Source organism: Oryzias latipes, chromosome 9 (assembly GCF_053564925.1).
Source record: "Oryzias latipes strain Hd-rR chromosome 9, Olatipes_Hd-rR_3.1".
NCBI classification, from domain to species: domain Eukaryota; kingdom Metazoa; phylum Chordata; class Actinopteri; order Beloniformes; family Adrianichthyidae; genus Oryzias; species Oryzias latipes.
The window spans coordinates 2613333-2636848 of record NC_136245.1 but is presented as its reverse complement, the minus strand read 5'-3'; the positions used below and the strand labels follow the sequence as shown (position 1 = coordinate 2636848).

Sequence of the window (23516 nt, the reverse complement as noted above, 5' to 3'; positions counted from 1 at the left end):
GGTGGACACTTTCCTTGAAATAAACACAAGTGCAATACTTGCCGTTGTGTTGTAGAGAGAGGAGTGTGTTATGGAAAATAATACGGCTTTATTTGCGTGTGTGTACGTCTTGGCAGGTCAGTGTGTGGTGTGCCTCTTTGACTCACAGTGAAAAAATTCGGCTCTTGGTGTCAAACCTATTCGCCACCCCTGGTCTAGTGGGTCTAGATGACCCAACTCCCAATGTTAAAGTGCCTAGGATAGCACAAGGGTTATTAACTGGGGAAAATAGGAGTATTACATGGTGAATCATCACTAGGAACAATTGCTCCTGCACTTATAAGGTCTTGGATTACACATAAAACTGTACACTTTAAAACTGAAATGAGAGCAGACAAACAGAATTTCATGTTTTTAATTGGCATTTCAGGATTCACATACAAGTCTGTCTCATTGTTGTATTGTAGGACCAACACAGCAGCTGACTAAGGTAACATCTGAAGTCTCTTTGTTGATGTTTTTGGTGAAAATGTACATTGTAGTCCAAATCAAGGATCCCCTTTGAGTGTTCTGTGTCATCAACAACTAACATGCCCACTCTGAGCGAAGTACCAAACCTCAGCAGCAATAAATGTTCAGTTCTCTGATCAGCTCAGAACCAGATCAGTAAGATCCCTCTGCACTTTTTCCCCACATCTCTTCTGACCATGAAATGGATGGCATCTTGAAATGAGGTCACAGATTAACCGGGGAGAAAGCTACCAAGTTGAGGGGAACCTGGTTGCAGACAAGATGGCGCTCATGCATCATAAGTCAGAAATGGAATTTCTACAAGACTTCAGAATTGTAGCACTTTTTATTAAAATGTTTTAATGTGAATAAACAGTTCAGTGTGCAACATGAGTTTAAAACAGGGTAAAACATTAATTGTTTTATTCCTAAAAAAAAAGATATCTGATAATTTTTGTAAGAAATCCTTTTTTTTAAAAGATTAGTTGGACTTTTCTACCATCTTTTTGTTTGTAGTTTTCTAAATCATCTAAATTTCTGGTTATAATCACATGAAGCAAAGGTTTTTCTTTTTACAAAAACAAACATTTGTACCTTACCCAGTTTAACTCACATTACTTTAATACAGTACATCAAATCCAATAAATATTAAAATACATGAATTATTGGAATTTCTGGCTGACTAATTTTCAGGTCAGAAACATCACACATGTAATAAAAGTCACAAAAACAGCAGCAAATAACATTTTTAAAACTTTAAAAAGAATTGTTTGTGTATTTTCTTTCTTCAAAAATAACCACCTTTTTGTTTTATTTTACCAGCAACATGTAGAAGTTTGGTCAAAACTAATGAAACTTGTGACCACAATTATACCAAAACTTGTTGTCCAGAAGCTCCTCTCATCTTTTCACATTATTTCTAGCATCTGCTTTGAGAAGATAGATTGAAATTCCCCCAGAAAACAGCTGATACTCTGTAACTAGAACCCAAAATGTACTTTACTTTTGAGGGAGATTTCCGAAAAAACACAACATTTTAAGACAAGTGTCATCCAAAAGTTCTAGGATTAAAAATAGTCAATCAAACCTCAATAAAGTTAGAGTTTGCTTTGATGTCTTTCAGACAGAGAATGTTGAGTCTTTGCCTTCTGGATGTGTTTGAGTTCTTTTCATTGAATTACACACCTATTTTCATATTTTTCTTTCAGTTTTCGCAGGTCTTTTTCAAGTTGTTCTTCTAGTTCCTTCTTCATTTTCTCTTGTTCCTTTTGTTTTTGAAGAAGTTCCTCTTTGAATTGTTTCTCGTTGAAACTGGAGAGCTCGTCCCGCAGTCTATACTGTTTTTTTGCCTCCTCTACCTCTCTAGCGTGCATTTGCTCCAGTTTCTGAAGTTCCTCTCTGTGCTCCTCCATGAGGCCGGCAAAGTTGGTTTCATATTTTTCTCTGAATTCGTTGTGTTCTTCAGCCTGTAATCTGGCCTTTTCTTCATGATGCTGCAACATTTCTGCCATAAGCTTCCCATATTTTTCCATTGGTTCTTTTTCCAGTTTTTCTAATTCTGCTAGTTCCTTTTTTTCTTCTTCTTCGCAGTTCATTTTTTTCTCTTCATATTCTTTTTCAAGCGTTTTGATTTTTCTCTCAGCTTGTTGTTCTTTCTGTTTTATCTCTTCCTGGTGTTTTTCCCAGTATTCTCTCATTTCCTTCTTTCTGTTTTCTTCCTTCTCAATAAGACTCTCATAAATCTCCTGTGTTTCTCTTTTCTCCTCTTCATCTGATGACATTTTTAATTTTTCCTCTAAACGTTTGAGTTTTGTATAAAAATCCTTCTCTTCCTGCTCTTCCTCTGCCTTCTTCCGTCTATCTTCTTCTTCCCTTCTATCAAAGTCTTTCTTTCTTTTGGTCTTCTTGTAGTTGAGATTTTCATAAATGTACTCCAGCTCTGCATCTTTGACCCTTTTCTTTTCTTTTAAATCAGCTTTTCCTTCTTCTACTTTCATTTGCACCCATTCCAGTTCTTCTTGAAGTTGTATTTTAATCTCGTTTTCAGTTTTCTGGATCTCTTCATGTTTGCTTCTCATGATTTTCTTCATTTCTTTCTGAATTGCTTCCTCAGCCTCTCTCAGCATTTCATTGGTGAAACACGTCCCACCGTTGTCTTTCAACATTTCATCAATCTTTTCGATCAGCTCTCTGGCCTGCTGGGGTCTGGTTTGTTTGTTGTAGTTGTTAAACACTTGGTATCTTCCACCACACTCCTGCACAATACTCTTAAAGAACTCATCTCCTCCTTCCAGGTATTCCTCTGGGGTCATTGAATGGTACTGCAGCTCATCCCCTCTTGTTAAAAGAATGATGGTGAATTTTTGTGAGTTTTTTCCAAAGACTTTTTTGATGAGTTTCAGCGTCTCCCTCTCTTCTTCTGTAAATCGTCCAATTCCCAGCACTAGCAGGAAGACATGTGGCCCCGGAGCCAGCAGACTGATGCATCTTTTCAGCTCCTCGCTTACTTGCTCGTTACTGAGTGTCGTGTCAAATAGTCCAGGAGTGTCGACCACGGTGACTTGACGGGCGCCAATTTTTGTTTGTGCTTTCTGGCATTTTTTAGTGACAGACTTTTGATCAGATTTAGCCATGAATTCATCCCTTCCTAAAATGGTGTTTCCAGAGGAGCTCTTCCCACTGCCAGTCTTCCCAATCAGAACAATGCGGAGGTCGGTTGAGACATCGAGTGCTGTTGGAGACAAAAACGTAGAATTTGTTATTTCGAAGACGCGCAGAGACAACAGTTGTAGATTTTAAGGTTCTCATTCATCCAGGTGACGATGTTTTGAAGTGGAATCCTGGGAACTGGACTTCAAATCTTTCAAGAAGGAAGACTTTAAGTCCAGTTGCCATAATTCGTATTCAAGACATCAGTTACAGAAATTGAAACTTCCTTTAGGTAATGCAGGAATTGCTTCAAACTGGTTTAGCTGATGGATTCTACTTTATATAAATGATGAGTCTTCCTCACACATCCGTCAGTCATGGTGTACCACAGGTCTCTGTACTACATTTAGTTCTGTTAAAGGGGCCAATACCATGATATTCTTCAGCCTTTAGTAATCAATATCCATGTATAGGATAATATATTACCCTTAGCACACTAAAGAACAAACTTTTTATGAAATATGAGCTATTTTCCTGAGCTAATTTCAAACCCAAAGTAGGAAGACTCGACCTCTGAGGCTCCGCCTTTCTCTCCTTGTGGGTGTCGCCCATTTCATGACGTAAGCCTACAGCTAGTCTCAGCTGCGTGTCTGCGTTTCTCCCAGGAAAGCAAACAACATCCAAACGTTTGCAAAGATGGATGTTCATATTGTGTATATAAATCAAAGCGTTTAGCTGATCGCCGCTAGCTCCACGGAGAAAGTGGGTGTTTGTGTTGGCCTAGGGGCGGAGCTGGCAGCGCAGACTATACGTGGAAAGGGCGGTTCCTCACTGTGATGTCACAATGTGAAAACCGACTTGTTGTTTTGTGGATTAGGAGGAGCTGGTGCTTAGAGAGTATGTTTGTAGCAATACATACTTCCATAACATTTTATTAGGATTGTTTGTACTTATCAATTAAACCAGGAGACAACAAAAGTTTGCTGAAAAAAAGACATATCTGAAAGTAATCAGTAAGCTTCATCGATAAAAAGTGAAATGAAGCCTAAAATGGGACAGACGCCGCAGCCCAGTTTGCACCACCCACCTATACTACTGGGCAAATAAAGGTAAGTGAGACTGTAGGGTCAGCTATTAAAAAACTATGCCCCCTCATAAGTTACTATAATTAACAAATGAAATATGAAAAGTCATGATGTCATTTTGAATAAGGACTTGACTCTAGTTGATTTTTCCCAGAACGACTGAAGAAATTGTTGAGTTTGTTGCTTTAAGATAATGCAAATCCAAATTATGAGGCATTTTATTGAAAAATCTGTGTGACTTATACTTATACTTACACGTGTCTTCAAGTTCATCCACCAGCTCATAACTGTGTTCATCTTTTATTTTCACTTTCTCTTTCTGCACGCATGCATATGTCTTTGTGGTATAAGACATTTGTGATTCCTGAAAATGCTTCATTATTTCAGCTGCTTCCAGCAGCTCTGAGATCTGCTGCTTGTTCCTGATGTTGAGGATGATGTATCTTCCTCCACAGCTCTGACAGAGCTTCTGGATGTCTTTGTTCTCTTTAATGAACTTAACAATAGTAGGGGTGGTGGGATCTACCTCCACAGTGAAAACAATCATGGTAAAGTCGTTCACTTGAGAACCAAATGTGCTCTGGATGGTCTTCAGCTCTTCCTGGTCTTCATCAGGGAGTGGACCAACCGGCAGGACCAGGATGAAGGCATCAACGCCCGCAGGGTCACTGAGGGAGACACTCTTGATAGACATCTTCATCACTTCATCATGAGGTTTTTTGTGAAGAGGAGGCAGCTCCACCACAGACACACAAAGACCACACAGCTCCCTCAGATTCCTCACACAATCGCCTGAGGGGACTGGATACGTGTAGTTTGGGCCCAAAATTGTCTTGGCTACTAAAGTCTTTTCAGGTTGTCTCGTCCCCCACAGAACCAGGTTCAAAGTTGGTTTCTTCTCTTTGTACACGGCAGTTTCCTTAAAGGTGAGGAAGGATCCTTCGTTTTGTAAAACAATCTTCTCGATCATCTTCATCAGTGATTGGTGGTTATGTTCAGACATGCTGTACTGGCGTCCATCACAGGCTTTCAGCAGCTCTCTGGCTGAGGCGGTTTCAGCCCCATCATGGGTCATGACGACCATCGAGTGTTTGAAAGCGTCTTCACTGAACAGACTGAGAATGGAAGAAAGGGCTTGTCTCTTCTTTTCTGTGAACTTTGAGGGTTTGATTAGCAGCAGAAGAACGTTTGGTCCAGGTTTGCAAAAGTCCACACTTTTCTTTATCTCTTTTTTTATCATTTCGTCTGACTGATGAAAGAAATTTGGAGTTTTAACGACAGTTAAAGGAATGTCTCCCCATTTTCCACTCTTGAAAACACTGGTGACCACTGAGCTTTTACTTGAACGATCCCATCGGTCAACTATGAAGTTTCCCAGCTGTGTCTTTTTTTCTTCACCTTTTCCCAGCAGCACAATCCTGAATGAAGCATCTGGTAAAATTGCATAAAAAAGATGGAGGTTGTTAGGGTTACGTAATTATCATTTGCTTACACGCTATTACACGCCATGGCCCATCTGTATATTCTGTGTTTTAACTTTATGTATTTAATTTTATTATTACGCATAACACACGATATGTCGTAATAGTGTACATAAGTTATTACTTACTTTTTTACTTTATCTATTTTTGCACATTTTGTATTTGTATTTTTGCACATTTTGAACACCCCTCACTTTTGCACATTGCTGTCATTCTTCTCTGCTTTTTGAACTGCTGTAACAATTGAATTTCCCCAATGTGGGATCAATAAAGAAAATCTCTCTCTCTATTATCACCATAACATGATTGTCTCAGCTCTATCTTTTAGTAAGAAAACACTGACGTGCAAAGTGCTGACTAAACGAGATATGATGTTCCTGTACTGCATGATTGAATGACCCACTTTCATGTTATCAACCCCAGCCACCAATAGAACCAGACTGGATACACTGGGAAGGCAGAACTTCTCTGTGACAGACAGGCTTCTCCTTCCACAGAAGTCTAACAAAAATTCTCATCTCCTGTGTGGTTCTTCTCTTCGTTGGGAAGAAGACGTTAGCCCAGGGGTGGGCAATTCCAGGCCTCGAGGGCCGGTGTGTCTGCATGATTTCCAGATACTCTTCCCCTACTCATGGCTGATTACCTGGTTCAGGTGTGTCCAGCCAATCAGAACATGCCAGAGCAGGGTATGCTGGAAAACATGCAGGACTGCGGCCCTCAGTGCCCACCTCTGCGTTAGCCTGACAGAGGTTTTGGTTAATTAAGAAAAAGACAACAGTATTACAACAAAACGTCAGCAAAAAAGATGAATTTGAAAAAAAATGAGTTTTATTTTTGTTTTGCCGCTGTTGAGTTGAACTTTTCCTAAATTATTTGGCAAACAATAAATCTTCAAAAAGCTTCAAGAAATGTTTTCAGGAAAATGTTCATGGTGGAATTGATCTTGATTTATAACCTCAGCCTTAGACTTAATTTTTGAAAAAGACAATCATCTCTAAAGGCATAAAACATAACACATTAAGTGCTGTAATTATTAAAAAGTAAAGAGTGAGTTTGCAATTGGGTGTAGATGGTCAAATGCAAGAACCAGACTAAACCAGAGTTAAAAATCTTCCTACGAATAACCCTCGTCCTGACCCCCCCCCTTCCATTGACGTGTTCTCCCTACCATGACAAAGGTGGATAAAGGTGGAAAGATTTCATGTAATCCATGGACACCAGTGAAGATCACAAATCATTGAAGAAAACAGGTTCAGAGAACTGTCTAGTGCAGGGGTGTCCAAACTGTATGAAGGTAAAAATGCTCCGAAAAGAACGCACTTGTAGATTTGATTTGAGAACTTGTAATACAGAATGTGAAAACTTGTGCATCAAAAATCTGCATGTGTGTAGAAATCTTCTGCTGTGAACTGACAAATTTCCATTTGCATGTGTTCATTTAGAGTTACAACTTCAAATCTGTGATTACAACTGCTCAAATGTGCTTCTGCGTGTGCTCCAATCTGCTGGCGCAAATCACAAGTGCGCTTCAACTGCGCTCTGAATTCTGACACAGTCCTTGCGAGAAACTCCTGTCAAAAGTGATCTGTGTCCGATAATGGAACACGTGGGGGAGGGAGGGTTAGAGGAGGCGGAGTCAACCAATCAGAGTGCAGGACTCGGAGAACTTGGTAAAGTTAGAAAGATCTTCACAGATTCGGACTTCCTGCTTCAATAACTCTTCCGATAATTGTTAAAATGTGACAAAGTGTCTCAATCATTTTGTATTAACACGGAGAGTGAACTACAAATAGATTTCTAAAGAAAAATGTCCGTTTTTATCCTGCATTTTAATGAGAAATGATCTCTTCGTGCTTAATGAAGACATGCAGCTAGACGGCTGCCAACAGGAAAATCATCTTTGTTGTAGCAGGACAACAGGGCCAGGGCTATTGAGCATCTTTATAAGTCAGATGGATTAACATTTGAAAAAAAATGTATTCGATTAGATCAACGCGTTCCCCGCGAGCGAAGTTCCAGGCGACGGCACCGCGGAGCGCGGCTGTGGCGGACCCAGACGGCTACGGCTGGGTCTGCGCGAGCGACAGGCGTGCTCCGCCATCGGTCAGCTGGATCCTCGCTTCTTCTTTCCTCCGCAGAGCTCGGCGTCTGGCCGCTGAGCGAGGGCGTAGCGCGGTGTCGCGAAACCAGCGACTAGAGTTGGCCTCTACAGTGTGTCTGAACAACATCTGAACTTTTACCAACATGAATACAAACATATTTAGCATATGAAAGGAAAGCGCTTAGCCGATTACTGCTTGCTGCATGGAGGAAGTGTGTGCATGTGTTAGCCTTGGGGCGGAGCTGACAGTGCAGACTCTTGCTGGTAGGGGCGGTTCCTTACTTTGTGATGTCACATTGTGAGGACCCACTTGTTTTCATGGATTGGGGGGGCTGGTGCTCAGAGAGCAGGTTTATAGAGGAAAAATCAGAAATACGTGAATGGATAAAAATACAGCTTTTGGGTTAATTGTAGTGATGAATTAACATTATAAAACACTTAAAAGCTCAAAAAGTGTCATGGTTTGGGTTTCTTTGTGTTAGTTTTTGCTTTCCGTTTTGTTTCTGTCATGTTTGAGTTCTGTTTCCTGTTTTCTTTTTATTTATTTTTTTTAATTGTTCTGTCCAACAACTGAGCAAACAGATTAAAGCTGAAAGCCATTTGTGTTGAACATGTTTTACTTTCACAAAAAGAGGTTATAGAACTTTGAGAAACCAGTGTGTAGATTTGTATTAACCCCTTTTTGTTGTATTATATTTTTTTTTGTTACATTTAGTGTGTGTGGGGAGGGAGAGGGGAAGAATGTGAGAGGGGGGTGGAAGAGAGGTGATAAAGTGGGGGATACAAACGCTTATTTGAATAAGTTATTATTTTAAGCTGTAACCATTATACCAGATCTGCTGGACGTGCACGTGGGGGTGGAGCTACATGCATGCTGCCGACGTGAACCGTGTGATTATAAGGGGAACCACATCCTCCCCAGCCCGAACAGCCAGACCAGGAGAGGGGTGGAGAGATCCCCAGGCCAGGAGCCCCCCCGGCGACGCGACCCACGCAGCCCGGGTCCTTATTTTTTAAGGTTTGAAAGGTTTACTGTTATGTCATTGTCTTGAGTTTTACTTCCCTGGTTCCAATCTGTCCTGATTGTTGTCACCTGTGTCTTGTCAGTCCTGTCTGTATTTAAGTCTCGTCTCTGCCTTCCTCTTGTGCTGGCCCATTACTGTCTCTTCCCTGGAGGTCATGTCTATGTCCGTCTTCTGCCTTGTTTATCTGGTCAGCCCACAGTGAGTTTTAGTTTTGCAGGGCTTTTTGTTACGTTAATGAACCCCTTGTCCTGGAACCGTGTGCCTCCCGTCTCTGCATTTTGGGTCTTTTATGTTCATCAGCCCTCCCTACCTGACAAAAAAGAGGATTTTGAATAATATAGGCCCTTTAGGGCTCTTGAGGATTCATACTGTGATGGCTCTATAAGTTCAAACATTAGCAGGACATCGATTCCTGAGCATTAGGAATATAAATTTGGCAAAGTTTTACAAAAAAGGGAAAAGCAGTACACGATCTCTTTAGCTGCTTAGACTTTGTAATCTGTACAGTGCTTTTCAGATGCTGCAAAAATAAATATTTGATGGAGCCCTTCAATTGGGACTTCAAATTGTGCAGATTTGACTCCATAAAGAGTCAGGACTGACTGGACGTTGAGAATGAGTCGTCTCCTTTCACAGCATTCGTTTAGAAATCAGGCTTTTTGTTGGATGGATTGTGTGGCTGTCATTTTACACTCACCTGCATATAGAGGAGGAGTGATAGCTGAATCCAGAAATGCTTTGCAGATTAAACTTTTCCTTCCGTTGGCTCTCACAATAAGCTCCAACTGCTCCAGCAGCTTCAGAGTGTCTGTGGTCTGGTTAACTAAAAATGTGCTTCTACATTTCTCTTTCAGATCTGCTAAATGTGAAAGGGTCATAAAACGCTCCCACATCTCTGAAAAATCCTCTCTTGATGATCGTATTACAATCAGGGAATGCTTAAATGCTTCAGCGCTGAAGTGTTCAAGGATCCGGCAAAGCTTCTGTTTGTGATCTTCTGTGAAGTTTTGGGGTTTCAGAACCAGGAGGAAGACATTGGGTCCAGGGGCAGACAGTCTCAGACAATCATTCATGTGTTTTAAAAGTTGGAAACTGGTAAACTTGTCAGACAGCAGATCTGGAGTGTTTACAATGACTAGATTTTTGTTATCTACCAGTCTTTTTGTGCAGAGACATCTGTCTGTCTCTCCCTTATTCCTGGCTAGAGAAGCTCCCAGTAGAACTTCTTCAACGAAACACCTGTCGGACCAGTCGTTCCCTATTAGAACCACCCTCAGCTCTGACACTGGAAGAAAAAAGCCAACAATGAAATTATGAGACATCGATGCAGTAAAGAAGATTAGCTGAATGCTGTTTCATCTGTGACCATGTTCAACCTCACAACTCAGAAAGAAGAAGACACAACTCACAGTCAGGTCGCTCGTCATCATTACTGTCCCTTTGATCTGGAGGAAACAAAAAATGTCATCATGTATGTAAATAATGACTAAAAAGTTGTACATTCATCAGTTGAGAGGTGTTCTTAGCATGCATAGTAGTACAAACATAGTAGTGAAAACATAAATTGAGTTTAGGTTATGTTATTGCACACATCAAGCCTTGCTCATTGAAGGTACTATCATGAGTTCAGTAGTCTAACAGTTTGGGGTTAGTTAATGTCTCTGAGTCTTTCTGTGAGTTCAGGTAGGCTCCTGTATCGTCTCCTAGAGGGTAACAGACAGAAAAGTCTAGTAGCTGGATGAAGGGGGTCATTTAATGCTGAGTGCCATGCACAGACTCCTGCTGCAGTAAATGTCCTGAATGGAGGGAAGGCTGCTACCAGTGATGTCCTCTGCTGCTGCCATCACCTTTTGTGGTGAAGCTGCTGACTTGCTCCACCTCTGCGTTGTTGATATAGATGGGAAGATGCTGGTCTGTGTCTCCTAAAGTCTACATTTTCCTGACACCAGCTGGTCATTGATGTCCCCCCATCTCAGTAGGCGCTCTCATCATTGGTGGTGATGAGGCCTTGGATGGCGGTGTCGTCAGCAGACTTAGTGATGATGTTGGAGCTGTACTTGTCAGTGCAGTCGTGGATAAACAGGGAATACAGGAGTGGGCTGAGGACACACCCCTGCTGTGTGCCGTGTTGAAGACACATGTGGACGACAGGTGACTGACGATTCTCACCGCCTGCAGTCTGTTGGTGAGGAAGTCTCATATCCAGTTGCAGATGGACTGCGGTGACCAGTTTCGCAAACAGTTTGAAGGGGATTGAATCCCAGCTGTAGTCAACAAAGAGCATTCTCTCATGTGTTCTCTCTCTCCAGATGGCTGAGTGAGTTGTGGACCACCAGTGAAATCTAGTCAACTGTAGACCTCTTAGCTTGGTTTCAAGGCTCAGTCATGTCTGACAGATGTGAGTGTAATTGGATGATTGTCACGCTGTGGGGGTCTTTGTGATAGGAACTACAGTGGAGGTCTCAGAGAAGGTGGGAACGGTAGACTGATTCAGAAACAGGTTAAATATGTTTATGAACACCCCAGCAAATTGATTAGGACAGGCTCTCAGCACCCGTCCGGGGATGCCGTTGGGTCCTGTTGATATCTGGAGCTTCACTTTCTTGAATGCCCATCTTACTGTTGCTGTGTCTATGTAGTTTCGCGTCCTCTCTGTCCACAGGTGGTCTGGCGAGACATGTGGTGTTGTCTGCATTAGACTGGGCATAAAAGGTGTTTAGGTCTTCCAAAAGTGATGCACTGGAAAGTTCCACTGGCCTGCTGCTCCCTCTGCTGTCTGTGAGGCTCCTTTGGGCAAATTCAACTCTCTCTGGACTTTCTCTGGGCAGCCCTGATGGTCCTCCTGAGGCCACATTTGGCTGCTTTGAAAGTTAGTGACATGAGAATGGCTGACTGCTGTTGGCAGGCAACCCTGCAAAAGGTTTTAGTAAATTTGAATCAAGAGACAAACAGAGAACCAACTGGGTAATTGTTCATGCTCCCTGCGTGTCCAGGAGGTCAGCAGTACGTTTGTGACTATATAGGTTTGTTTCTTCCTGCTCCTTTTTTCCTGATGAATTTTTGTTGATAATTTTTATACTTACCAAATCTATCATGACCTATGTGTGTATTGTCTGCATTACTGGAAAAATTCTCTATTTGGTTGAATGCTGTAAAGTATTCAACCCATTGTTTTCCTGTTTCTCTTTATTCTAGGATCTTCTGCCATTTTTCACCACTTAACTCCTTCTACAATTTTTCAGCTATTTTAACCATCCAACTGTTAAAATGTTCAGCTCTTTCAGTTTATTCCTGCTATGACTTTTGGTCCTTCAAATCGTTGAACTTTCTGAGTTATTCCAGGATTTTTTGCTCCTTAGAGAGACATAGGGAAGGCTTGGTGCAGAAGGTGGTCGGTTCAAGAACCAGCTCGGATATTTTCACAAACACATTTTTGGCAGTTGAGCCATTTCTTCAGCAAATTCAGCTTTCATTCAGCAAAACAGCATTCAACCCTGCATTTTCTTTTGGAAATGCAGCTCCTTCTAGTTATGATTAGGATTGATTACACTGTTAAGAGGGTAGCATGATCTTTTAGCAATTTGTTCAATTTTCCTCATTTTTTAATCAATGCATTACTTTAAATTCTGTAATAAGTTTGATATATCTGAGGGATGTTTTTGGTAAATCCAACTTTATAATAAAGCAGAGAAAAGTCCTTAAAGCTGTGGGAACAAATAAAACACAGAACTCCATTGTCGCCTTAAAAACAACTAAATGCAGCGCTAAAGTCATGATTCTCCAGAGACTAAATGTACTTAACAGGTATTTTTTTTAATACTGTCGTGACATTTTTATCATGACAACTGGCACTAGAAAGTATTTCATTCCCTAAAATGGAAAAAAAAACTCGGAGTATGATGGGCTCAACCTTCCCTGTGGTCTGACTACTATCAGGGATACAGAAAATCCTTCTGGAAGCAACAAAAAACCAGGAAGGACAAGGCACGTGGGGATGCTGCAACCAACCTTGCTACTGTTGTTTGAGGGTTGTACACCCTGGACAGGCCAGTCTGTTGCAGGGACACACACTCACTTCTAGGGGACAATTTAGATTCACAGATTAACCTCTGAAGCATGTTTTTGGACTGTGGGAGGAAGTCTCAGGATCCAGAGAAAACCCACACATACATGAGGAGAACATGCAAACTCCACACAGACAGGACCCAGCCGGAATTTGAACCAAGGCTTTCTCACTGTGAGGTGACAGTGCTAACCACTACACCACCATGCTCCCCCAACACCTCAAAACATACATGAAAAGCATTTTCTTCTTATGTGGAAGAGGCTGGATGGTTAGTTGGCGGGGTGTAGGACTGGCGTGTGGGAAACCGAGGTTTACTCCTAGGGGCCGTGATGAGCTTCATCCATTGTGGGTCTTTAAGACCCTTCACGCTACTGTCTAACTATTCAGCCACAAACAAGGGGGGCAAAGTCTGGATTCCCTTGTGCCGGTCTGCAGACTGGATGAATAACAGGGTTTTGTCAGGAAGGGCATTCGCCGTAAAAAACTGAATGTGCGATTCAGTGAACGTTGATTCACTGTGGCGACTCCTGAAGGGATAATTTAAAAGGAGGGGAGTTTTCTTAAGTTCATAATTGATGCAGGAAACTATAATTAAGGTGCTTGATGTATTTTAAACACAAGAATTACTTAAAAGGAAAGTCAATTAACAGGCTTGATAAATGAATAATCAATATTGGTCTTTAAAGTAAATATTGATTACATTTTGATTAATCTTTTTTAATCTGCTCTATTGGACTTTTCCTAAAAATCAAACTTTTAGGGCAGGGCTGGGCAAACGTTTTGGCTCACAGGCCACATAGGGTTCCAAAATTGGATAGAGGGGCCGGACCAGGAACAGACGTGTGGAGTGAGAAAGAAATAACATGGAATCTGGATGAAAACATTTGGATTGAAAAATATTTTTTAAAACAGAGCATTTCAGACTTTTTAGTTTAAAACTTTTGTTCTCTCTTTAGAGCCAACGGCTTGATGTACCTCATGTAAAACCTCATGTAAACTGTCTTCATGTGGTGTTTGAATGATCGGAAGAACGAAAAACAACAATTCTTCCAACACCACTTTTGTTCTGAGGGCAACAATAACTCTTTTTACTTAAAACTTCAAACTTCTTCAGTCTTTCTTTTATTGTGAAGCCCTTTGGTACCTTAAAGGAGTTGTAAAGTGCTATATAAATAAAGTTTATTCATTCATAATAATTTTAATAAAATAACACTATTTATGAAATTTAAAAAAAATACCAAATAACTCTCTCTGTGATCTTCAAAGACAAAAAGTCTGGAAAAAAAATACTGATACATTAAAAACAACAAAACAATAAATAGTGGATCCTCTCTCGTCTTGGTCCCGCTGAGACTTTGAGGGCTGCAGCTCCTCACACGTCTCACTGTTTGCGCTAAACTTCCAGAATACAACTTAGCTGAGTTTCAGATTGGGGCATGGACTGCAGAACTGTAGAATAAAAAGACACGTTCTGTGCGGGTCTCGATCGTACAGCTGGATTAAAAAAAAACATGGGGGGCTGATATTGTTCACTGATGAACGATCAATGATGGAGGCGGGCCGGATGTGGCCCACAGGCCGTAGTTTGCCAACCCCTGTTTTAGAAACTTACTCTAGTCACCTGTTTCTACTTAATGAAGTGTTATTGTATCAATGAAGACCAACAATAACTTATAGAGGGACCTCGCACTTTATTCACTTCCAACTTCTTAACCATACATGAAGAACTAAGGCTCAGGTGAAAAGGCAAACTCTGTATCACTCCGCGTAGGGAACTATATTCATAGTATGTGAGACATATCACAACATCCCCTCTGTTTAGCTCAAATCTATATCACAAACAAAATAAAGTGAATATGCTAACCCTCAGATCACTGTAACAATAACAATAGCACATTCTGTGTCATGTTAATAGAAATTAGAAACATACATTCCCATTTGTCTTGAGCATCATTTTTTTTTTTTTTTTTTTTTTTTACATCCGTTAGGGTCTGGAAAACAGCATAATAACAATACGAAGTAAAGAATCAACAGTTTTGATTTTTCCTCTTGTTTATAGATCAAAGTCCTTGTACCGAGATGGTTTGTTTATAACTCTACCAGATCGTGTGCAGGTTGGTGGTGGACTGTTCTGTCTTTCATAGTTTGTGGTTGTTGTGCATGGGGTTTCAGTGATGGTCTCTGCAGAGTCATTGCAATCCTCTTGATGCTGGGTTTGTTGTGGTGCCTCTGCAATTTGGTTCCTCCTTTCGTTGATCTGTATATGTGGTTTAAAGAGTTCTCTTAGGTGACTCCTGCAGCGTCTGATTTGATTTCCGTTGGGTGTTTGGACAATGTAGCTTCTTGGCTCGGTGCTCTTTTCCACTACAGTTGCTGGGTGCCACGTTCCCCTTTCTTTATTTAACACAGTCACATGTTGTCCTGGTTGGAGAGGTGGTAGCTCCTTACGACTGTTTCTGTCGTGGTGTTCTTTCATATTTGCAGTTCGTTGTTCTAGGTGCAGTCTGTGTTCTTCTTTGCCAGGATCTGTTCGACTTGGTAGCAGGGTGGTGACAGGTCTCCCAAAAATCAGTTCTGCAGGTGATGGTAGTTTACTGTCGATTGGTGTAGCTCTGATCTGTAATAGTGCCATTTGTAGATTTCCACCATATTTCAGTGACTTCTTGACGATGGATTTGATGTGTCGTACATGTCTCTCGATGAATCCGTTACTTTTCGGGTAGTGAGGAGAGCTGGTGATGTGTTTGACTCCCCACTCCTTTGTGAACCGTTTGAAAGCTTCTCCTGTGTATTGTGTCCCGTTGTCCGTCAGTATTTCATCTGGACGTCCAAATAATGACACATACGCTTGTATTTTTTGTGCAACTGCATGACTTGATGTTGTGTGCATCTCATCCACCATAGGGAACTTGGAGTATCTGTCCACAGTTAATAAGTAGTGGCGACCATTCACCTCAAATAGATCTGATGCGAGTGATTGCCACGGCTTTGTTGGTACCTTATGTGGTTGAAGAGGTTCCTTTGGGTTTGCATCCTGGTATTCAATACACACTGAGCAGGATCTGCACATCTTCTCAATGTCGTCGTTCATTTTGATCCAGTATACGCTTTCTCTTGCGAGGCGACGTGTTTTCTCAATTCCTTGATGACTGGAATGCAGTTGTTTTAGAATGCTCTCCGTCATAGAGTCGGGAATCAGCACTTGTCTGCCTTTGAATATGACTCCTGTTTCTATGCCAAGTTCATCTCTGAAGGCCCAGAAGGCACGAAGATGTTTTGGTAAGTCCTGTATTTTTTCTGGCCATCCTTGAAGAATCACCTCCTTTAGTGCACTGAGTTTGAGATCTTTGCTTGTTTCTGCTCGAAGGGTGTTCTGTTTGTCAGGTGAGAAGTTAATTAGTGCTATGGTGTACATTTCAGGGTCTTCCGGTTCAAAAATCAGTCCGTCTATACGTTCATCCAGCTCTATTTCACTGCTGTTCTCTGGGTTGGGTAATCGACTTAGGGTGTCTGCGAGGACCATCTGTGGTCCAGGACGGTACATGACCTCGAAATTGTACCCCTGAACTTGGACTAGCATTCGTTGTAACCTTGGTGGAGCCGCGTGTAGTGGTTTTCTGCATATGGTTACAAGTGGCTTGTGATCTGTGATCACTATGAATCCTTTTCCGTACAGATATGTGTGGTATCGTTGTATTCCATAGACAATAGCAAGCATTTCTCGCTCAATGTTGCTATATCTGGACTGAGTATCTGTTAGTGTTTTGGATCCAAAAGCTATAGGTTGGTTATTTTGCACAAGGGCAACACCTAAGCCTTTCTGAGATGCATCCACTTCAAGTGTTATAGTCAAGCTGGGATCGTAGTATTTCAAACATGCGTCCTCAGTGATCATTGTTTTAAGGTCATCAAAGCAATTTTGGTAGTTTGTGTCCCATACCCATGGTGTGTCGTTCTTCAGTAGTCCTCTCAGGGTGTGAGCTTTGTCTGCGAACCTTGGTATGTAGGGGGACAGGTAGGATAGCATCCCAATGAATCTGTGTAACTCATCTTTGTTTTGTGGTGTTGGCATCTTTTGGATGTCTCTGACTTTGGCTGGGTCAGGTCGAATACCATTGGCGGTGTACTGGTTACCAAAAAATGAGATTTGGTTCTGTTTAATGTTACATTTTTCACTGTTGAACACCAAACCTGTGTTTGCAGCACGCTCCATCAGGTTGATTAGGTTCCTATCATGTTCCTCTTCATTTTTTCCATATACTGCAATGTCATCTGCGATGCTGACCACACCTTGCAATCCTTCCAGGATCTGGTCCATCTTTGCCTGAAAGATATCCTGAGACACACTGAGTCCAAATGGTAGACGCTTCCAGCAGTACCTGCCAAATGGAGTGCGAAATGTTGTTAACAGTTGTGAATCTTCATCCAAATGTATAGACCAGTATCCTGCCTTAGCGTCAAGCTTGCTAAATACTTTTGCGTTTGCAAATTTTGGATTTAATTCCTCAACTGTTGGAATCCTGTGCGGGCATCTTTTTAAACTGTCGTTTAGTTTTTTAGGGTCTAGACATATCCGTAGACTACAATCTTTCTTGGTACTGTATGCTAGACTGGAGCACCAATCTGTGTGCACTTCCACTTTGCAGATCACATCCTGTTCCACAAGATTATCAAGTTCTTTTTTGAGCTTGTCTTTTATGTGAATACTGCATTTGCGTGGTGGGTCTTGAAATGGTTCAGCACCCTCTTTTAGCAGGAGTTTTGCAGTCCCACTGAAGTTACCAAGCTTATCAAACTGGTTTGCATAAGCCTTCTTTAAATCTTCTATGGTGTTTATGTGGAGCAATGGATTGGCTTTTTTAGGTTTTGTTGTGGTCTGGCTCTTGTTTTCTTTGTTAGCTGCTTTGCTGACATTAGCAATAGAGTCCACGTTCACAGTTACCAGGTTGAGTGCTTCGCATGTGGGCAATCCAACTATTGCTGGACCTGGTACATCCACAACATAAAACATGGCGTTAATCCACTCTGAGTGCTTCCATTGACATGGGATGTTTATTTTCCCATAGCATCGGATCCTGTGTCCGCTGTAGGCTGACAGTTTTGCATGGCTCTTTTGGAGTCTGTTCATCGCCTGTCTGTTTCTGCCGTACATTTGTCTGTATGTACGTAGTGGCAAGGTATTCCCTGATGCACCTGTGTCAATTTTTAAACGAAGTGTGTGTTTCTGGCCAGGTACGTCAGGTGGTTTTATATTTAGGATTGTATAAGCCTCTTCTCTTGGCATTTTTGCATCAATGCTGTGCATACATTTTTCGCTGACCGTGACAGAGTGAAACTCTCTTTGATATGGGTCATCTTCACTTGAGTCTGTGGTTTGTATGGCATCTATTTTTCCTTTGTTTGGCTTTTTACGGTCATTCTTGTATGACTGGCTCAGATAACTTTTGTGGTATCTGCCCATTGACTGTGGTTGAGATTTATCTCGCCAGTGTTGGTTGGTATATTCTGTTTTTTTCTGTTGCTTTCTGTTTCTGCAGCATTTAGCCCAGTGTCCTGTGTATCCACATAGGTGACATATATCATTAAAAGCAGGACATTGTCGTGGCTTATGATCTGATCCACATCTTTGGCACAGCCTTCCCCTTCCTTTGATAATAGCATCCACTCTTTCCTTTTGCTCTGTTTTGCATACCTCAAGTTGGTGAAGTTGGAGATTTCCTGCTGTGAGAGCTTCATGTTTTCGTCCTTCAGTCAGGACTTCGGCCAGAGAACACCCTTGAGGCTTGCTGTAGAGCTCATTTCTGAAAGCTTCATGCGGCGTGCTGGCTATGATCAGCTCAATCAGGCGTTCATGGAGTTCTTCATCTGTGAATTGACATTTTAGTGCAAGAGTTCTTGCTCTGTTTATAAAATCATCAATACTCTCGCCTGCTTTCTGTCTATATTGCATAAGATGTAGTCTGTGAATTCTGAAGTTGACATCCAACTTTAATTGTCCTTCAAAAAACTTCCACAGATTTGCCGGGACTTTTTTTTCAGCCGGACTTAGGCCGCTAGCATTTAGCCTCTTTAGCCCCTCATCTCCGATGCCTCGGCATATTTTCCTGGCTTGTTTTACTTCATCTGAGATCTCCTCATCCTCTAGGTACAGGCACATTTTTTGCTTGAACAATGAAATTGCCTCACCCAGATCCGGGTCGGACCAGTTCATAGTAGGAAGATGCGACGCCATCTCGAACCAACAGGCTACACGTGCAGTTAGCTAGCAGCAGCACGTCACTTATCCACGGACAAGTTGTCGCTTCGGTTCGGGGAAATTCTTCTCCTCTCTCGTCTTTTTTTTTTTCAATCTCTGTTTTCCGCTGCCACCATGAGGTGTTATTGTATCAATGAAGACCAACAATAACTTATAGAGGGACCTCGCACTTTATTCACTTCCAACTTCTTAACCATACATGAAGAACTAAGGCTCAGGTGAAAAGGCAAACTCTGTATCACTCCGCGTAGGGAACTATATTCATAGTATGTGAGACATATCACAACACTTAACTTAGTGAGATAACATGGTAAAGGATAGATTTTAGTTTCTGTGTGTGAGGTCAACCATACCTAGTGATTTATCAATATTATCCTCGCTGTCACGCCTTTGGAAAGCCATCAGGGAAACTCTCCTGGTCAATCTCCTGAAACAAACACATAAAGGAATTTTCTTCTGAAATGACATTCTGTGACTGAAGCAGACTTTTGTTTATGAAGCCACAGCTATGCTAAGAGCATCAGCTGGACCTTTCTGCACAATAGTTTACCTTCTTTAATATTTAAAGTACTAAACATAGTTTGATGAAATGAAAATAAAGAAATGTAATATTTTCCATGTTCCCAGTCTTTCAAAGAGAGTGGATTAAAACAGCGGTAGGGTTCATGCATGACTGTCAAAACCTAATCATCTCTTCTTTATAGTTTCTCCAAGGAAACTCTTAAAGCAAAAGTTAATTACATTTGGACATTAAGACAAAAAAACTACAAACAACCTTTACCTTTAAAATAAAAGTACTCACTGAAATCTATGCAAAAACAAACTGCACTGGATTTAAATGAAGTTACATGAGAAAAGGTTTGTCTGTAGAAGGAAGATCAACTTTCATAAATATGTAACTACGGCTGTAAATCTCTGGACTTTGGTTTTGGAATTGCTTTATCTCAAGCAATCAGGAAAAAATAAAACTGAAGGCAATAAACAACAGAACTATATCTATACGCATTTCAAAGTTAAGTCATGAATTGATGAGAACATGTGTATAAATACTGAAGGAATTTATTTTTTGTGGTTCTCATTTCTCCTAGGTTTTTATCTTATCTTTATTTCATTGAAGGTTTTCTTTCTGGTTTACTGTGTGTGGGTTTCAGTAATTTCAATTAAAAGGGACTTCCTGATAATTGCATAGGTAAAGAGGTTTCAGGAATGCAGCTCCAACCTCCAACCCCCTTCAGGAGAAAATGGTCTTTGATCTTCTGAGGCCATTTGGTTGTAGGTCTGACTTGGATCATGAATCAATCATCTCAATCCCTGGGAACCGCCACAGGCATCTGCTCCCGTGTGAAGAACAAAGCTCTAGGATCGACTTCCTGCGGTGACAGTTCCTGCCACCCATGGGGATTCCGTACCGTGTCTATCTGTGAGGTTCGCCCCCAGAGACCAGATGCTGTGATTCTAAGGATGGGCTGAAGGAAGAAGGCGGGCTCCTCTGTCAGCCAATCTCTAGCGACCAGAGGCGGAGATTCGGCGGCCATTTGCTCCCGGGGGAGGATGTTCTGCCCACATGCTTAAAAGTCTGAACTCAAGGAATTTTCGTGTGTCTCCAGACAAGCTGCATGTGAATTCGGAATGTAACCTCTTGCGTATTGCAGGCCTTGATTTTGGACACCCAGATCGATCTGTTTTATTTTGTTTTACTCTGTTTTTAGAAATATTGTTAGGGAATAAATTTGTTAAACTTAATCCGGCCGAATCCCGTGGTTTTCTTCTTCTCGACTTTATTGAACATGCAACAAAGGAAAGTAATCTCAAAGCGACAGATTATATTTTTCCAACAATACACATACATACACAAATAATCATATAAATATGCATATTTGCAGTTATAAATGCAGAACTACACTACATCCATATGATCACATATACCTTAAGCACACTGAAGAACCATTTTTTAAATGAAACTAGTTATTTTTGCAGCTCATCTACCTTTCCAGAAGTAAAACGCCTTAATCTCTGAGGCGGTTCCGCCCATTTCATGACGTCAACCTAGAGCCGGCCTCGGCAGGTCGGCACGTCTACGCTTCGTCCACGAAATAAATTCAAAAATCCAAAAAAACATTGGTTAGCCTGGGGGCGGGGCTGGCAGTGCAGACTTTTCCTGGAAGGGGTGGTTCCTCACTTTGTGACGTCACAATGTGAGGACCCGCTTATTTTCGTAGATTGGGAGCTCAGAGAGCAGGTTTTTAATGGAATACTGATGAATGGATCAAAATACCACTTTGGAGTTGCTTGTTTGTAAAGAATAAACAATCTGTTAGACTTAAAAGCTCAAAAAAGTTGATTTTGTATGATATAGACCATTTAAACATTAAGTTTGTCAAAATGAGTTGAACTAATTGCTTGAAAGAGAGTAGGAGGAAGCAAATTTACAGTATATAATCCCAGGTGAGACTGTGGTTGTTTTGGTTCTTCTATCTTCTATCTAGTTTAACGATGGAGAGGCAACCTTGAGTGCCCAGAAAGACGCCTTATAAATAAAATGTATTATTATTATTATTATTATTATCATTATTATTATTATTATTAAATGCACTCAGTTTCACTTCAAACAAAAAACATAAAACAAGTGTTACTTTTGTTAGAGTTGGTCAGCTTTGCTTTACTTTCAGCTCTTGACATTTAATAATTTTTGTCTGCAAAAAAGGTAAACGCAAATCTGTTTTATTTACTCTCTAAAAAATCAGCAAAATGACTTTCTAAAAGTACAGAAATCTGACAGTAATTTGATACAAATGTACGTTTTTCTTTTAACATAAGCTGCAATTTTGAACTCACCACTCACCAGAAGTCGTCCGTCTCTGCGTCTCACAAAGTCAGGATTCACCTGAAACTGGAATGAGAGGAAGAGCACGAAGGTTACAGAGGGCGTGTTCGGGAGCTCATCCCTTAACCCTTGTGCTATCTTAGATAACCCCACCCTTACATTGACGTGTTCTCCCTACCATGATAAAGGTGGAAAGATTAGATTTCATGTAATCCATGGACACCAGTGAAGATCACAAATCATTGAAGAAAAAAGGTTCAGAGCACTGTCTAGTGGGTCTAGATGACCCAACTCCCAACGTTAAAGTGCCTGGGATAGCACAAGGGATAAAACAACCACAGTCTCACCTGATTTCCCTTTTTGAAATACATCCATGTTGCTTCCAAACTGTAAAACAATTTGAATTGAGCATTTAACTTCTGAACTTCAAGCTTATAATCTTGGTGTCCAAATGAGATTTGAATTATTGAAAGGAGAGACTGATAAATACCCAAAAGATGAACGATTGATTTTGTAAAGACATCCTCAGCTGTGTTTTCTGTGTTTTCTGCTAAATTTGATTCCCTAAATAACAAAGAACAAGTACGTTCCATTCAACTATATTGTCTAGTTGTTAAAAAATATATTAATAAACATTTTAAATCATCTTAGAAAAGTGAAATGTTACTGGCAACTGTGCAAAAAGCTTAAGCCTGGAAAATCCAACAACCGCTTTTTAAAGTTAAACACATTTGGTTTGTGTTCATTTTGGGAAGCAGCAAATAACAGCAGCCTAAAAGTGAAAAATGAAAAAATATTAAATGAAGAAAAAACAAATTTGACCCTGTGGTCAAAAAGTTTGAATCCGGGATTAATCTTTCATTTGAAAAACAACCTTTCCAACAGATTTTTGGGCTCTAAAGCCTTTCAAAGACTTTTCTCAGAATGTTTACCCACAGTCTCAGACAGATTCAGGATGCAGGGTGGTGCAGTGGTTGGTGCTTTATTGGTTTATGATTATCCTTTTTAAGGTTATCAAAAAAAACAAAGACATGGAATGATTTTAAAATTGAAGTCTGCCGACCGCCTTAAGATGGAAATATGGGAAGATAATTACATCAAAAAGGCCTTTTTGGCTTTGGCTGATTCTGATGATGAATTTGGTTAGAAAAGTTCTGATTTGACGTTACAGCCGTGATGACAGTGAACGCATCAGGTGCCTGCAGCAAACTCAGAGTATGAATGCATGTTTTCAAATCCTAGAGACAGAAAACAAACCTGCTGTTTGGAATATTTGTAAAGCAATATTGATGCTTGAAGGAGGTCAAACATTTACCCAGAAATAAATTCATCCTCATCTCCACACAGGAACAGTTCTGCTGGTTTATCTTTAGTGGACATCAGAGGTCTGCAGTGAGAATCAGAAAAACAATACAGGAAATCATATTCCATTCCAAATACAGAATGTTCTTCTCATGAATCTTAGTCATACAGCGGGGAAAATAAGTATTGAACACGTCAACATTCCTCTGAAAAAAACATTTCTAATCGAGCTATTGAC

The 23516-nt window shown here is 40.8% G+C and overlaps 1 protein-coding gene across 4 annotated transcripts; it reads right to left on the bottom strand.

Annotated features, from left to right (window-relative positions):
* Positions 1–379: 379 nt before the first annotated feature.
* LOC101165124 (GTPase IMAP family member 8) lies at positions 380–22068 on the bottom strand. Of its 4 annotated transcripts, none has more exons than XM_023958838.2 (6): positions 21988–22068; positions 19506–19579; positions 10240–10275; positions 9528–10115; positions 4479–5654; positions 380–3220 (listed from the first exon to the last, which is right to left on the bottom strand). In XM_023958838.2, exons 2-6 carry the CDS (start codon positions 19552–19554, stop codon positions 1659–1661), a joined length of 3411 nt encoding a protein of 1136 aa, XP_023814606.1. In that variant the 5' UTR covers positions 19555–19579; positions 21988–22068; the 3' UTR covers positions 380–1658. The 4 variants fall into 4 exon arrangements, with proteins under 4 accessions (XP_023814606.1, XP_078808555.1, XP_078808556.1 ...); XM_078952429.1 differs by having other exon boundaries at positions 21995–22055; XM_078952430.1 differs by lacking the exons at positions 19506–19579; positions 21988–22068 and adding an exon at positions 18589–18677.
* Between the last annotated feature and the right edge of the window lie 1448 nt (positions 22069–23516).